Raw genomic sequence first — 16,201 nt, 5'->3', positions numbered from 1 at the left:
TTCCAGGAACGCGCACGGGAGTTTGCGAGAGACAGGAGACCCACTAGACCAGCCATCCTTCCCAATCAGTCCGCTAGTCCTCGTCTACCCGGGCCCTCTTCTTCCTCCTCTGTCAAACCCATGCAGGTGGATCGAACCAAGTGGGCTGAGTTACGTCGGAGGAAGAGACGGGCGCAAGGTCTATGCCTCTATTGCGGAGGTTCTTCGCATTTTGTCCGCACCTGTTCAGAAAGACCGGGAAACTCCTCCACCTAGGCCAGGAAAGAGAGGCCTCCCTAGGTGCTAATGATTCCTATCAACCTTTTACCATGACTGTTCTTGCAGTTTCAGGGCAGAGATGTGGGTCTGAGGTGGCCTACGTGGATTCAAGCTCGGCAGGTAACTTTACCCGGGGTAAAGAGGTGGACAAGTATCAAATTCCCATGGTTCCCTATGTAATCCTCGCCTGATTGCTGCAGTAGATGGCAAACCGCTACAGGAGACCGTCACCTTGGTCACGGAGGAAGTGGAGTTGCAAGTCGGAGCGTTACATCAAGAAAAGATAGCCTTTTAAGTCTTGCCAAAGCTGTCCCATGCGATTCTACTTGGTCTTCCCTGGTTACGGACACATCAGCCGGTCCTCGACTGGTCTTCTGGGGAGGTACTCTGCTGGGGGCACTCGTGCCAGGATCGTTGCCTGTCTCCTATCCAGCTTTCTGCCGCCCTCGGCCACTCCCTAATCTTGCGGGTCTCCCTTCAGCCTACAGTTCCTACGCAGATGTCTTCGATAAGAGGGAGGCGGAGGTTCTTCCCCCACACCGGCTCCTTGACTTCCCAATTGAACTAATCACAGCTCAACTCCTCCAAGGGGCAGAATCTACCCACTGTCTCCCGCTGAGACCTTAGAGATGTCCGAAAACGTCCGGGAGAACCTCGCCAAAGGGTTCATACGGAAATCCTCGCCGCCCGCGGGAGCTGGGTTTTTCTTCGTCATGAAGAAGGACGGAACTCTGTGGCCATGCATTGACCATAGGGACTTGAATGAGATCACCATCAAGAACAGGTATCCTCTTCCACTCATTTAGTTGTTTGACCATCTTAGAGGGGCCCGGGTTTTCTCCAAGTTGGATCTTAGGGGAGCCTATAATTTGATCCGTATCTGCGCAGGGGATGAGTGGAAGACTGCGTTCAACACTCGAGACGGCCATTACGAGTACCTGGTTATGCCCTTTGGTCTTTGCAATGCTCCCGCCGTGTTTCAAGAGTTCGTCAATGAGATCTTCCGGGACCTCTTGTACTCCTGCATGATGGTTTACTTGGACTATATCCTTGTCTTCTCGCCGGATCTGGCATCCCACAGAAAGAGTGTTCGCCTGGTGTTACAGCGTCTTCGGGAGAATCGCTTGTACGCTAACATAGAGAAATATCTCTTTGAGCAAACCTCTCTGCCGTTTCTGGGCTACATTATTTCTGACACTGGATTAAGGATGGATCCCGAGAAACTGACTGCTATCCTCAAATGGCCTCGTCCCGTCGGGGTAAAAGCTATACAACGGTTTCTTGGATTTGCCAATTACTACAGGCAATTTATTCCACTTTTTTCCACAATAATTAAACCTATTTCTGCTCTCACCCGAAAGGGGATGAGTCCCAATTCATGGACAACGAAGGCGGAGGAGGCCTTTCAGACTCTAAAACGGGCTTTCTCAGCCGCCCCGGTGTTGCACCGCCCCGAAAATTACCGACCCTTTGTGCTTGAGATGGATGCTTCTTCAACAGGGGCCGGGACAGTACTGTCCCAGAGATTCGCCTCTGGCCGACTACGTCCCTGTGGCTTCTTTTCGAAGGCCTTCTCTCCATCCGAGTGCAACTACTCGATCGGCGACCGCGAACTGCTGGCCATAAAATTGGCCCTGGAAGAATGGCGTCATCTTCTGGAGGGGGCTGTCCACCCCTTTGCAATCTTCTCTGACCACAAAAACTTGGCCTATCTCTAGTCTGCCCAGAGTCTCAACCCTCGACAGGCCAGGTAGTCCTTATTTTTCACCCGATTTGATTTCGAGCTCCGTTTTTGCCCTGGCAACAGGAACACTAAAGCCGACGCCTTATCCAGAGCTTTCCAGTCGACTGAGACAGTGGAGGAACCTTCGCACATTATTGAGCCCTCTAGAATCATCACTGTGGCTCCAGTAAATTGGCTTTCTCCACCACCAGGCAAGACCCTTGTGCCTGAGAGTCTCAAGAGAGAGGTTCTACTCTGGGGTCATTCCTCCAAACTGGCTGGTCATGCCGGAACCAAGAAGATCCTTGCCCTCATCACGCGTCACTACTGGTGGCCTATGCTTCGCCGAGATGTGGATTTCGTGGCCTCTTGTCCCTACTGCGCTAAGAACAAAGTACCACAACGACTGCCATCCGGCCTGTTGCTTCCTTTGCCAGTTCCTGCGGTTCCTTGGGAACACATCGCCATGGATTTTATCACCGACTTGCCCCGGTCTTCCGGTTGTACTGCAATCCTGGTGGTGGTGGACCACTTCACCAAGATGGCCCATTTCATCCCGCTGTCCGGTCTCCCCTTGGCTCCAGAGTTTGCCAAAGTTTTCATCCATCAGATTTTCAGACTCCATGGACTACATCTACGTATCGTGTCTGACCGGGGGGGGTCCAGTTCACCTCCAAGTTCTGGCGGGCACTGTGTAAGCTCATGAACGTTTCCCTCGACTTCTCTGCTTACCATCCGCAGTCTAACGGACAGGTAGAGCGAACCAACCAGACATTAACTGGGTGCCTACACTATTTTTACAACGCTCACCAAAACGACTGGGTTGATCTGCTTCCCTGCGCAGAATTCACCTATAACAACCATACGGGCGAATCCTCGACTAAGTCTCTGTTTTTTATTGTCTTTGGCAGACATCCCAGTGTTCCGCTTCCTGTAATCCCTGCCTCCGAGGTACCCGCGGCCAATGCCTTGTCCTCGGAATTTTCCAAGATCTGGGCCGAGACCAACACGTCACTCAAGAAGGCCGGTGATCGGATGAAAAATTATGCCGACAAAAAGAGATTGGATCCTCCACCATATCGTACCGGGGACAAAGTCTGGCTCTCGTCCAAATATATCCGACTGAAATTGTCCTTACAAGTTGGGTCCGTGGTACATCGGTCCTTTTGAGATTCTTGGTCGTGTCAATGAAGTCGCCTACAAGTTGAGATTGCCTGCTTCGCTCCGAGTCCCGAACACCTTCCATGTCTCTCTCCTGAAACCTGTGGTGCTGAATCGCTTCCACTCTGTGCCTGAGCCTGTTTCACAATCGGTTGGTACCGACAATATCTTTGAAGTGGAGGATATCCTCTCCATGAAAAAGGTTAGAGGTAGGATCCTTTTTCTTATTGATTGGAGGGGCTTTGGTCCTGAGGAGAGGTCTTGGGAACCTCGGGAGATTTTTTGCAAATCTCAGGGGAGGGCGACTTAAGGGAGGGGGTACTGTCAGCCGCCGAAAACTCACCCTGCCGCCGCTCCCGCATTGTAGCCTCTTGCCGCCTGGCAGCCATGGCGGTCTCTCCATCTCCGGGTCCGCGGCCAATGGCATCTCGGCATGCTATGCACATGCGCCGTAGGCCGTGCCTCCTCCCCGTCTCTTGTGCTCCGGCGGTGCCCTGACCCGGAAGCACCGCCGCACCAATGGGAGACTAGGCTGGGGCATATCAGCCCGCCCTCCTGTATTGGAGGCGCCTGATAGTCGTGTCATACAGCACACTAGGCCCCTCTCCCGCTACCGCTGCTTCTTACCTTGCTACACTTGTCTCCCACAGTCCTACTCCGGTCCTGTCCTCCGTGTCCCTGCTCCATCCCGCTGTCTGTGGTCCAGTCCTGCAGTCCTACTCCGGTCCTATCCTCCGTGTCCTTGTTCCGTCCTGCTGTCCGTGATCCAGTCCTGCAGTCCTACTCCGGTCCTGTCCTTCGTGTCCCTGCTCCGTCCTGCTGTCTGTGGTCCAGTCCTTCAGTCCTACTCCGATCCTGTCCTCCGTGTCCCTGCTCCGTCCTGCTGTCTGTGGTCCAGTCCTGCAGTCCTACTCTGGTCCAGTCCTCCGTGTCCCTGCTCCATCCTGCTGTCTGTGGTCCAGTCCTGCAGTCCTACTCTTCCTGTCCTCCGTGTTCCTGTTCCGTCCTGCTGTCCGTGAGCTAGTCCTGCAGTCCTACTCTGGTCTTGTCCTCTATGTTCCTGCTCCGTCCTGCTGTCCCTGGTCCAGTCCTGTAGTCCTACTCCGGTCCTGTCCTCCGTGTCCTTGCTCCGTCCTGCTGTCTGTGGTCCAGTCCTGCTATCCCTCTGTACTTCCATGGTCTTACTCCAGTCTATTCTGAGCCGCCCCTCTTTGTACCTGCTATCGTGGTACCCAAACCCCTGGGCCTGCTCCTAACGATCCCTGTATAGGGGTCGGCTCCACCTGGCGGCTCGCCCAGGGCCCCTCGGTGCCACTATCCAGAGGGTCCACTCCTAGAGACTTTCTCACCTGACCAGACCATTATCAATTCCCCTATTATCTACATATATTTCATGTTCATTCCCCACCTATAAAGTTCAGGGAATATAATATACACCTGTTTAAATGGGATATGTGTTCATTCTCCTATTATCTACATATATTATATGTTCATTCCCCACCTATAACGCTCAGGGAATATAATATACACCTGTTTTTATGGGATATGTGATCATTTACTCCCACCTTACCCATTACCTCTCCACTCACTCCCTCCTAGACCCTTCACAGTCCGACTTCCGCCCCCCTACATTTGACTAAAACTGTGAAAGTGACCAATGACTTCTGAGCAAAACGTAACGGTGAACACTCTCTGCTCATTCTTCTTGACCTATCTGCAGCTTTCGACACTGTTGACCACCATCTCCTACTCTCTAGGCTCCAGTCAATAGGCATTAAGGACACTGCTCTCTCCTGGTTCTCTTCCTATCTTTCTGACCGCTCCTTCAGTGTTTTGTTTCTGGCTCCACGTCATCTCCTCTTCCTCTTGCAGTCGGGGTAACCTCAGGGCTCAGTCCTTGGCCCCCTTCTCTTCTCTGTCTACACAGCCCCAATTGGACAGACTATCAGCAGATTTGGCTTTCAGTACCATCTTTATGCTGATGACACACAACTATATATGTCATTCCCCGACCTTACCCCCGCTGTACTACAGAACGCCAGTGACTGTCTGTCCGCAGTCTCCAACATCATGTCCGCTCTCTATCTGAAACTCAACCTCTCCAAAACTGAACTACTTCTGCTCCCGCCGTCTACTAGCCTCCCTAAATCTGACATTTTCCTCTCCGTGGGTGGTACCACAATAACACCCCGGCAGCAGTCGCGCTGTCTGGGTGTTATGTTTGACACCAATCTCTCCTTCACATCCCACATACAATCTCTTGCCCGCTCTTGCCGCTTACACCTAAAGAACATCTCTAGAATCTGCCCTTTTCTCACCATGGAAACAACAAAAACCCTCACTGTAGCATTGATCCACTCCCGCCTGGACTACTGCAATGCTCTATTAATTGGCCTCCCCGTCCCTCGACTATCCCCTCTCCAGTCTATACTTAATGCAGCAGCCAGGGTCATCCATCTGGCTAATCGGTACTCGGACGTGTCCGCTCTTCACCAGTCCTTACATTGGCTGCCCATTCATTATAGGATCCAATTCAAAGTACTTGTTCTCACCCACAAAGCTCTCCACAGTGCAGCACCCCCCTACATCTCCTCCCTCATTTCTGTCTGTCGGCCTAACCAACTGCTGCGCTCTGCAAAAGACTTTCGACTAACCTCTGCACTAATCCGTACCTCCCACTCCCGACTCCAAGACTTCTCCCGTGCTGCTCCTATCCTCTTGAATGCTCTACCCCAAGAAATCAGGACTATCCACAATTTGCATAGCTTCAGGCGCTCCCTCAAAACACATTTGTTCAGAGCGGCCTATCACGTTCACTAATCAAAGTCATTCTATGTGTAAGTGTGCATGTGTAGCCCATTCACTATCTCCTTCCATCCCTCACTCCCTCAAGATGGCTGGACCTTCATTATATATACAACATTGTAAATACACACCTGTACTTTGTATCTCCCCCACCTCATTGTAGATTGTAAGCTCTCACGAGCAGGGTCGTCTTATGTGTTTATGTGGGACCTGTGTGGATTTCTTAATTTTCTACATAAAATTCAAGTTCATTTCATATCCAAGATCCATTACAAATCTATAATACCTCTCCATATCTTTGGACCTATAAGTTATTATGTTCATTCTTTTTCTTCATTCCTTTTGTTCATTCTTTTTAGTCCGTCCATGCATATACTTGTAGTTACGCACATGACGCCGGCATCGGAGAATCCTCACAGTCTGCAATGCACGTGAGATGTGAGGATTCACAAGTCTGCAGTCACATAGAGCAGAGCGACTGCAGACTTGTATCCTAAGACAGAACAGCCCCTTTTTCTTTTTTTTTTTTCCTTTTTTTTTCCTCTGGGCCATAAGTGCATATTAGTAGATAGAAACCACCTTTCTAGTTGACAATCCGTGCTTTTCCTCTTGCCCCTTTGCCAGGCCTGCAGAGTAATCGCACATTACGTATTTTAGATTACATTTTTTTTTTTTCATGCAGATTATAGATATTTCTCCACTTTTACCTTCAGGGCTGTTAGTAGCTGCATCCTTAATCCGGTACATGGCAGAGGCTGCAGGGTAAAGTAAGTGAGAAACATGTGTTGTCGGTCTGTTCTTTTCTCTTTTGGATCGTCATGAAAGGTTTCTTCTGATTTCTTGGATTGAAGGAAACACGAACTGCAGGTGAGACAGAATTGTTGCTTAGATCAATGTTTGCAGCAAAGAATCTGAACTTTCCATTGTGTTGCATTTGTCGTACATGAGATTACTATGGTTGCTGTTTTGCGGCTCTCAGACTTTGCTTAACAGACAAAAGTTAAGGGATTAGCCTTATAAGTTAAATAAACTTTTTTTTGTCTTAAAGTATGATTCAAGAGATTATTTTGTGTAAAACAGTTTATGGTGTTTGTAGAATAAAAAGTTGTCATTATATTTTAGGGTGTCATATAATCATGGGAGTCACATTTAGTGGAGGTAAGGAATCTTCTTTTTATGTGATACGTTAGTGATATGATGTATGATGTGATATGTTAGTTTAAAATATTCCTTAGTTTTTATTCTTTAAAGGAAACCTGTCATGTAAAATAACTCTATTAATCAGGAGATATGGGGTTAATCTGTAGATTAAAATGGCGTTCTGACACCTGTAGGGGTTGTACTCACTTGGGTGCGATGGGAAGAAAACAGGAGGCACGTTCCTTTAAACGTTCATGTGGGTTTATTGCTTCATAAACCCCAGAAGTACCAACAGAAAGTAAACAGCCAAAACAAAGTACCGTATTTTTCGGACTATAAGACGCACCGGACCATAAGACGCACCCCAATTTTCAGAAGGAAAATAGGGAAAAAAATAATAATGTGTCAAATGGGGGTCCGTCTTACAGTCCGAATTCAGCTTACCTGGGAAGGGATCCGGCACAGGTGGAGGAGTGGTCACAGGGGTCATTCAGTGGTCCAGGCTCGTGCGGTGGTGGCTCTGTGCTGGGGCAGGTTGGTTGTGCTGGAGCAGCTGGGCTGTACTGGGGCAGCTGGGCTGGGCTGTGAAGGGGCAAGTGGGCTGTGCTGGGGCTGTGGCAGCTGTGCTGGGGAAGCTGGGCTGTGGCAGCTGTGCTGGGGAAGCTGGGCTGGGGCAGCTGTTCTGGGGCTGGGGCAGCTAGGCTGGGGCAGCTGTGCTGGGGCAGCTTGTTGGGGCTGGGGCAGCTGTGCTGTGCTGGGGCAGGGGCAGCTGTGCTCTGCTGGGGCAGCTGGGCTGGGGCTGGGACAGCTGGGCTGTGCTCCGGTGCAGGGGCGGTGGCTCCGCCGGCATTTCCTCCAAGCCCGGAGGCCCCCGCACATTCCTTGCTGGCCGCCGCCATGTTGCGGTGGCCTCCGGGAGTATGGACGCTGGAAAGATGGCCACCGGTGCATGCGCAGGTTCAGATCTCGTCCCGAGATATCGGGGGACGAGATTCAAATCTCGGCAACGAGATCTCGGGACGAGATCTGAACCTGCGCATGCGCCGTCCCCGGACCGGCGGCCATCTTTCCGGCGTCCATGCTCCCGGAGGCCACCGCAACATGGTGGCAGCCAGCAAGGGATGTGCGGGGGCCTGTGGGCTTGGAGGAAATGCCGGCGGAGCCGCCGCCCCTGCACCGGAGCACAGAGAGCCGCTACCCCTGCACCGGAGCACAGCCCGCTGCCACCACCGCACTACAGAGCCCTGCTGCACCCGCACCAGCCTCGGAGGTAGGAACATTGCGACCATAAGACGCACCCCCACTTTCCCCCAACATTTTTGGGGAAAAAAGTGCGTCTTATGGTCCAAAAAATACGGTAATAATGTCCATAGCAGGGCTCCGCTCTGTCAGGCCTGTGGTCACACAGGCTTAGTTAGTGTCCAGTATTCAGGCTTGATCTAGAGCCAACACAAAGTAGGCCTTCTCACTCCCAACACACAGACCATGTATCAAACAACAGCCTCCATTATATGGAGAGGTGAGGTATGTGGGTAGCCAGACCTGTCCGTCTCTCATAGCTACCCACAACCCGGACACAGGTGCACCAAACGAACCTCTCAGTGCTTATGTGCACTAAAGAAGATATTCTGGGTTACATCACAGAGACAAGCCATCTCTGTAACACATACCTCCCATAGACTATGCAACATTAGCCACACTACACAACGTGCAGTGCCGGGACTGAGAGCCCCACTGCTGGGAGGAAATTAACTTTATTCCCCCCTGGCAGCATCGCTCTGTGAGTCAAGGGCATTGTTTCAGTCACCGGTCAAAGCATAGAGAATGGTGGCTGTAACCACGCGCCTAGCATAGACTGACAGAAGCTCATCATTAGGACCAGCTGTCAGTTATTGCCGGCGCCACCTCTATGACTGGAAGTTGAACACTGGTCGTAGGAAAAAAGTTCATTTCCTCCAGAAAAGATGGGTTCTCAGTGCTGGAGGTGCAGTGCCAGATAGCTATTAACCCCATATCTGCAAGTCAATAAGATTATTTTACATGACAGGGTCCCTTTAAATCTCATTTTCTTACAGGGAATCTGTCATCATGACTTATGCGCAAAAACTGTTTCCGTGATCATATTGCTCTCTGAAAGATAATATCATCCACAACTTTACTTATGCAGTCTATTGCTCCATTACTGCAAAATTGCTGTTTTAATCCACATGTAAATTAGGCTTAAGTGCTCTGGGACTGTTAAAGGGAATCTGTCACCTACTTTTGACGGGCGCTGAAAATGAGGTCGGTCTGGTCCGATGGGCGGTATTCCCGATGTGTGCCGCCTCCCCATCCTTGGCCACCGTCCGCAGTTTTTCGAGGAATAGGAGTCGGTGTCCTCCATTTTTTGCGCGTGCGCTAAGCATTCTTGGCTAGCGCACGCGCAGTATGCTTTGCTGCGGGCAAAGCCGAAAAGCCTGACTGCACATGCGCCGGTTAACTAAGCCCCGAAACACAGCAAAATACTTCCGGGACTTAGTTAACCGGCGCATGCGCAGTCAGGCTTTTCGGCTTTGGCTGAAGTTGGGCAAAGCATACTGCGCGTGCGCTAGCCAAGAATGCTTACCGCACGCGCAAAAAATGCCGGAACCTACTCCTATTCCTCAAAAAACTGCGGACGGCGGCCAAGGATGGGGAGGTGGCACACGTCGGGAACACCGCCCATCGGACCGGACCGACCTCATTTTCATCGCCTGCCAAAAGTAGGTGAGATTCCCTTTAAAGCACTTCCCAAGTCTTTGCCTCCTTAGGTTTATTCCCCGCCCAGCCCCACCTTCCTAAGCTTACCTGATAGCTCATTGACATGACTACACAGTTAAGCAGAAGAATGTGTGGATAGGTAGAGAATCAAACTGGAAAGGCAGAGGCTTGGGAAGGGCTTTGACACTCCCAGAGCACTTAAGTTTCATTTGCATTATAATTAAAACAGCGATTTTTCAGATAGCATTAATAAAGGTGTGGGTGAGATTATATCCTTCAAGAGGACCTGACATATAAACAGTAAGGGGAGGGGTGAATGGTGCTGACGAATTCCCTTTAATGTTTCTTAAAATTTGTGTCCCAAATGCTGTTTCTGTAAAGAAGATTTTGATCAATATGCTGATGAATATGTTAGACAAGGGGCAATTTAATGGGGTTGTTCGGGAAATAAAAAAATATTTTCAAAAGGTTTCAGACTGGTATAAAAATAAACCGGTCTGTAACATGACTGATACAGGGACCCTCAGTGGGTTCTCAGCTGCCATGACAGCACCATCGACACACTGAGGTTGCGTCATGGAGGGAGGAGGGCATTGGATTGGTAGAGGGGATGGTATACACTATGGAATCTAAGAGGGGGACTGGCTGTCATCACAGTAGACAGAGTCTGGTGCGTAGAACATAGCCAGGAACCCACAGCAGCGAAATAGGGAAGGGTTCTTTAAAGTTAGGGCATTCCACAGACTGACTGTTCTATCACAAGAGGTAGTAATGGCAGACACTATAACAGCTTTTAAAAAAGGTCTTTTTCTCCCAACAATTGGCATTGTGGGTCATAAATAGTCTAGATAATGTATAACTGGCTTAGAAAGGTTGAATTTAATGGAGCCAAGTCTTTTTTTTTCAACCTATGTAACTATGATTGTATTGTTATTTGTTTTATTATTAATTAATCATAGTATTATTTTTCTTCTTTTAAGGAGTTCAGATATTTATTTTGCTGGTGTGGCTTGTGTTAAGCATTGCTATGATCACAATAGGTAAAGTATGAATCCCACTATGATTATCCATCGGTGTGTCTTAATGAGAGGGGATAACAGTAATGTATGGAAGGATCAAGGAAGCTTTTTGGGTGTTTTTTTTACCTATTTCACAGAAGAAATTTAATGGTTTTTCAGTATCAAACAATTCCGAGTACAGTCCTTTATATAACTCATAGGGGAGTAGTAACTATGATCAGCGCAGAGATGGCGCCACGTGCCCTGGCACCTAACGGGATTCATGGTCTCTGTTAAACATTAGAAGCCACCAGTATAATAATTGGAATATTGTAGGTGAGAGGTCCCGGTATAGATATTGCTTTGTGGCCAGCAGCCTCGTTTCGCCTGGAGCATTTTCCGTCATGTAGTAATTAGTTTCTCAAAGGGCTCTTGCAGATGAGCGTATTTTTGGTCTGAGTCTGATCTGACAAAACATCGGATCACATCTGGAAAAATGTTAGTCTATGAGGCCATGCACAGGTCAGATTTTGCCCTCAGACATAGACTGTCCGAAGAAAACTTTGCTACCTGTCTTAGTTTGATCCGACATTCAGAATGCACTTGGCCATGCAAGTCAATGAGTGCATGGAAACCATCTGACTGCACTCGGATGACAACTGAGTGCAGTCCGATTGACAGAATGGAGAGGATGAAGTCATTTTTTTTCTCTATCTTCTCCTCAAGCCTAGATAATCGGATCACACTATGCTGACACTCTGATGTGAGTTTGATCAGAGTGTCATTTGCATCATCAGCTCGACTCTCTCGGATGAGAAAATCTACGGCCGTCTGCACCTGCCCTAATCCAAACCAGTACCAATGTACAGCAAACTCCGCAGTGCGGAGATTAGAGTCTATTCTCCTGGGTGGGATTGTTTTGATTTTATGTATATTATGGATAATGGCAAGACAAATTCTTGAGTATGATTAATGAACGAAATGAGTTCTAAACACAAGGTGCGCCCATGTTCAACAGAAATATACATTAAGTATATATATAAGATAGCAAAGAAAGACATTTACTGTAAGTTGAACTTTTTTGGGTCACTGCCTCATTGCCTTTCAATATTGTAAGACAGCGACTTTCACGTCCGTGCGGCAATCAGGAGTGACCCAAGAAAGATCAAAGGAAATGTCTTTCTTTTCTAACTTACAAAATAAATCCAAACTTTATCATCCAGTTCGCCGCCGGAACGTCTGTATCAGTCCTTTGCCGTTGGCGACTGCACCACTGTATAACTCACGGGTGCGGTATGTCTTTTCTGTAATCTCTGGCTCTGGTCTGTGCTCAATTTCACACAGACATTCATACACAGAGCCTCCATCTCTGCTGCTTGCAAATCAACACTGACTCACCCATCCCTTACCTGAAAGTTTAAATGGGAATTGTGGACATGGGCTGGAGGGAGAGATCCGTCCCACTACCTTCCTACAGATTTCTCCAAAAATAAAAGCCAATGTCAGGTTTTCCTAAGCTTGACCAAGTTCACACTCACTTTTATTTTGCCTTGTAACCACAGCTGTGGCTGTAATTATAATGCTCTCCAGTGGGTTCAGTATGTTTCCTATGCACATCCTGGGGGAAATGTAACAACCCTCGTATATGGTTCCCCACACTGCCTCACAATATAAATTAATAATTTATTTTATATAACCTCACACTAAAGCAAAAGGGAATGAACAAAGGAGAAATCTAAATCAAATCATTGTTTGCTAAAAACAGCATCAAACTATCAATTCTTCTAGGCACTTGCACGCAGTTGTGGAAGAAATTTGGCAAGGAGTTTTTCCGAACATCTTGGAGAACTAACCACAGATCCTCTAAGAATGTTGCTTGCACAAATCTAAGTCTTTTTATGTAATCCCAGACAGACTGGGTGATGTGAGATCAGGTCTCTGTGGGGTCCATATCATTACTTCCAGAACTTTTTTTTATGCGGTGCTTACCAACAAGGGTTTTGCCACCATGTATTAAGTCTTATTTGCCAGAAGGATCAATTTCACATCAGCTATTTCCTCATCAGCTAAAGATGGTTCTTAATGACATTGGCTGTATGTCTGGGGTCGTTGTCCTGCTGCAGAATATACACTGCTCAAAAATATAAAGGGAACACTAAAATACAACATCCTAGATATCTCTGAATTAAATTTTCCAGTTGCAAATTTTTATTCATTGCATAGTGGAATGTTTCAGAACAATAAAACAAAACAATTATCAATGTAATTCAAAATGAATATCCCATGGATGTCTGGATTTGGAATGATACTCAAAATCAAAGTGGAAAATCAAATTACAGGCTGATCCAACTTCAGTGGAAATGCCTCATGACAAGGAAAAGATGCTCAGTAGTGTGTGTGGCCACCACGTGCCTGTACGACCTCTCTACTGTACAATGCCTGGGCATGCTCCTGATGAGTCAGCAGATGTAGTCATGAGGGATCTCCTCCCAGACCTGGACTAAAGCATCCGCCAACTCCTGGACAGTCTGTGGTGCAAAGTGGTGGATGGAGCGAGACATGATGTCCCAGATGTGCTCAATCGGATTCAGGTCTTAGGAATGGGCGGGCCAGTCCATAGTTTCAATGCCTTAATCTTGCAGGAACTGCTGACACACTCCAGCCACATGAGGTCTGGCATTGTTCTGCATTAGGAGGAACCCAGGGCCAACCGCACCAGCATATGGTCTCACAAGTGGTCTGAGGATCCCATCTCGGTACCTAATGGCAGTCAGGCTACCTCTGGCGAGCACATGGAGGGCTGTGCAGCCCTCCAAAGAAATGCCACTCCACACCATTACTGACCCACTGCTAAACCGGTCATGCTGAAGGATGTTGCAGGCAGCAGATCGCTCTCCATGGCATCTCCAGATTCTGTCACGTCTGTCACATGTGCTCAGTGTGAACCTGCTTTCATCTGTGAAGAGCACAGGGCGTCAGTGGCGAAGTTGCCAATCCTGGTGTTCTGTGGTAAGTGCCAAGCATCCTGCATGGTGTTGGGCGGTGTGCACAAACCCCATTTGTGGATGTCAGGCCCTCAGACCATACTCAAGGGGGTGGTTTCTAACAGTTTGTGCAGACACATGCACATTTGTGGCCTGCTGGAGGTCATCTTGCAGGGCTCTGGCAGTGTTCCTCCTTGCACAAAGGCGGAGGTAGCAGTCCTGCTGCTGGGTTGTTGCCCTCCTATGGCCCCCTCCACGTCTCCTGGTGTACTGGCCTGTCTCCTGGTAGCGCCTCCAGCCTCTGGACACTACACTGACATAGCAAACCTTCTTGCCACAGTTCGCATTGATGTGCCATCCTGGATGAGCTGCACTACCTGGGCCACTTGTGCGGGTTGTAGAGTCCGTCTCATGCTACTATGAGTGTGAAAGCACAACCAACATTCAACAGTGACCAAAACATTAGCCAGAAAGCATTGGTACTGAGATGTGGTCTGTGGTACCCACCTGCAGAACCACTCATTTATTGAGGGTGTCTTGATAATTGCCAATAATTTCCATCTGTTGTCTTTTCCATTTGCACAACAGCATGTGAAATTGATTGTCAGTTAGTGTTGCTTCCTAAGTGGACAGTTTGATTTCACAGAAGTTTGATTTACTTGGAGTTATGGTCTGTTGTTTAAGTGTCAGGCTGGGGTCACACTGGCGATTAAATCGGACGAATGCAATGTGATAAGAAATCGCATTGCATTCATCCCAATGTTATTCTATGGGGCAGCTCCCATCATGCGATTTTTGATCGGATCCGATCCTCGGACCGAGACAATCGCAGCATGCTGCGATTGTCACCGATTTTCGGATCGGATTCGACAATGCAAGTCTATGGGGGCGAGAAAAAATGGGACTAAAAACAGACCAGATGTGTGACTTGCGATAAAATCGCACACAGTGTCCTTTACCTAAAGCCGGCAATTCTTCCAATACAGTAAAATCACAGTGACCGGTAAAATAAAGAAATGAATGAATAGATCTAGACACATGTGTGTGTATATATATATATATATATTATACATGTGATAGAGACACATTTATATATATATTTCACATTCATACTGTTCATGATAGCAGAATAGGCGCAGAAACATTTGCCGGTCTTTGTATAATTATTCTCCTGCCCGACATGAAATGACACATGGTTTACATACAGTCATATGTAAAAGTTTGGGCACCCCTATTAATGTTAACCTTTTTTCTTTATAACAATTTTGGTTTTTGCAACAGGTATTTCAGTTTCATATATCTAATAACTGATGGACTCAGTTATATTTCTGGATTCAAATGAGGTTTATTGTACTAACAGAAAATGTGCAATCTGCATTTAAACAAAATTTGACCGGTGCAAAAGTATGGTCACCCTTATCATTTTCTTGATTTGAACACTCCTAACTACTTTTTACTGACTTCCTGAAGCACTAAATTGGTTTTGTAACCTCATTGAGCTTTGAACTTCATAGCCAGGTGTATCAAATCATGAGAAAAGGTATTTAAAGTGGCCACTTGCAAGTAGTTCTCCTATTTGATTCTCCTATGAAGACTGGCATCATGGGCTCCTCAAAACAACTCTCAAATGATCTGAAAACAAAGATTATTCAACATAGCTTTTCAGGGGGAAGGATACAAAAAGTTGTCTCAGAGATTTAACCTGTCAGTTTCCACTGTGAGGAACATAGTATGGAAATGGAAGAACACAGGTACAGTTCTTGTTAAGCCCAGAAGTGGCAGGCCAAGAAAAATATCAGAAAGGCAGAGAGGAAGAATGGTGAGAACAGTCAAGGACAATCCACAGACCACCTCCAAAGACCTGCAGCATCATCTTGCTGCAGATGGTGTCACTGTGCATCGGTCAACAATACTACGCACATTGCACAAGGAGAAGCTGTATGGGAGAGTGATGCGAAAGAAGCCGTTTCTGCAAGCACGCCACAAACAGTCACCTGAGGTATGCAAAAGCACATTTGGACAAGCCAGTTACATTTTGGAAGAAGGTCCTGTGGACTGATGAAACAAAGATTGAGTTGTTTGGTCATACAAAAAGGCGTTATGCATGCGCTGTATTGTTGACCGATGCACAGTGACACCATCTGCAGCAAGATGATGCTGCCGGTCTTTGGAGGTGGTCTGTGGATTGTCCTTGACTGTTCTCACCATTCTTCTTCTCTGCCTTTCTGATATTTTTCTTGGCCTGCCACTTCTGGGCTTAACAAGAACTGTACCTGTGTTCTTCCATTTCCTTATTATGTTCCTCACAGTGGAAACTGACAGGTTAAATCTCTGAGACAACTTTTTGTATCCTTCCCCTGAAAAGCTATGTTGACTAATCTTTGTTTTCAGAT

General features: G+C 47.7%; 1 protein-coding gene across 1 annotated transcript in view; it reads left to right on the top strand.

Moving 5' to 3' along the window:
• Positions 1-6,677: 6,677 nt before the first annotated feature.
• LOC141058429 (transmembrane protein 272-like) overlaps positions 6,678-16,201 on the top strand; it is a 71,989-nt gene continuing 62,465 nt past the window's right edge. The window contains exons 1-3 of the mRNA XM_073554681.1: positions 6,678-6,814; positions 7,070-7,105; positions 10,807-10,866. Of these exons, the coding sequence (XP_073410782.1) occupies positions 7,084-7,105; positions 10,807-10,866 (82 nt within the window). The 5' untranslated portion in view covers positions 6,678-6,814; positions 7,070-7,083. The remainder of the gene's footprint in view (positions 6,815-7,069; positions 7,106-10,806; positions 10,867-16,201) is intronic.

The sequence above is a fragment of the Dendrobates tinctorius genome, unplaced genomic scaffold, assembly GCF_039654945.1.
Source record: "Dendrobates tinctorius isolate UK_male_01 unplaced genomic scaffold, ASM3965494v1 ptg000211l, whole genome shotgun sequence".
Classification (NCBI taxonomy): domain Eukaryota; kingdom Metazoa; phylum Chordata; class Amphibia; order Anura; family Dendrobatidae; genus Dendrobates; species Dendrobates tinctorius.
The sequence above is the reverse complement of the archived record's forward strand: the minus strand, read 5'-3'. Positions and strand labels throughout refer to the sequence as shown.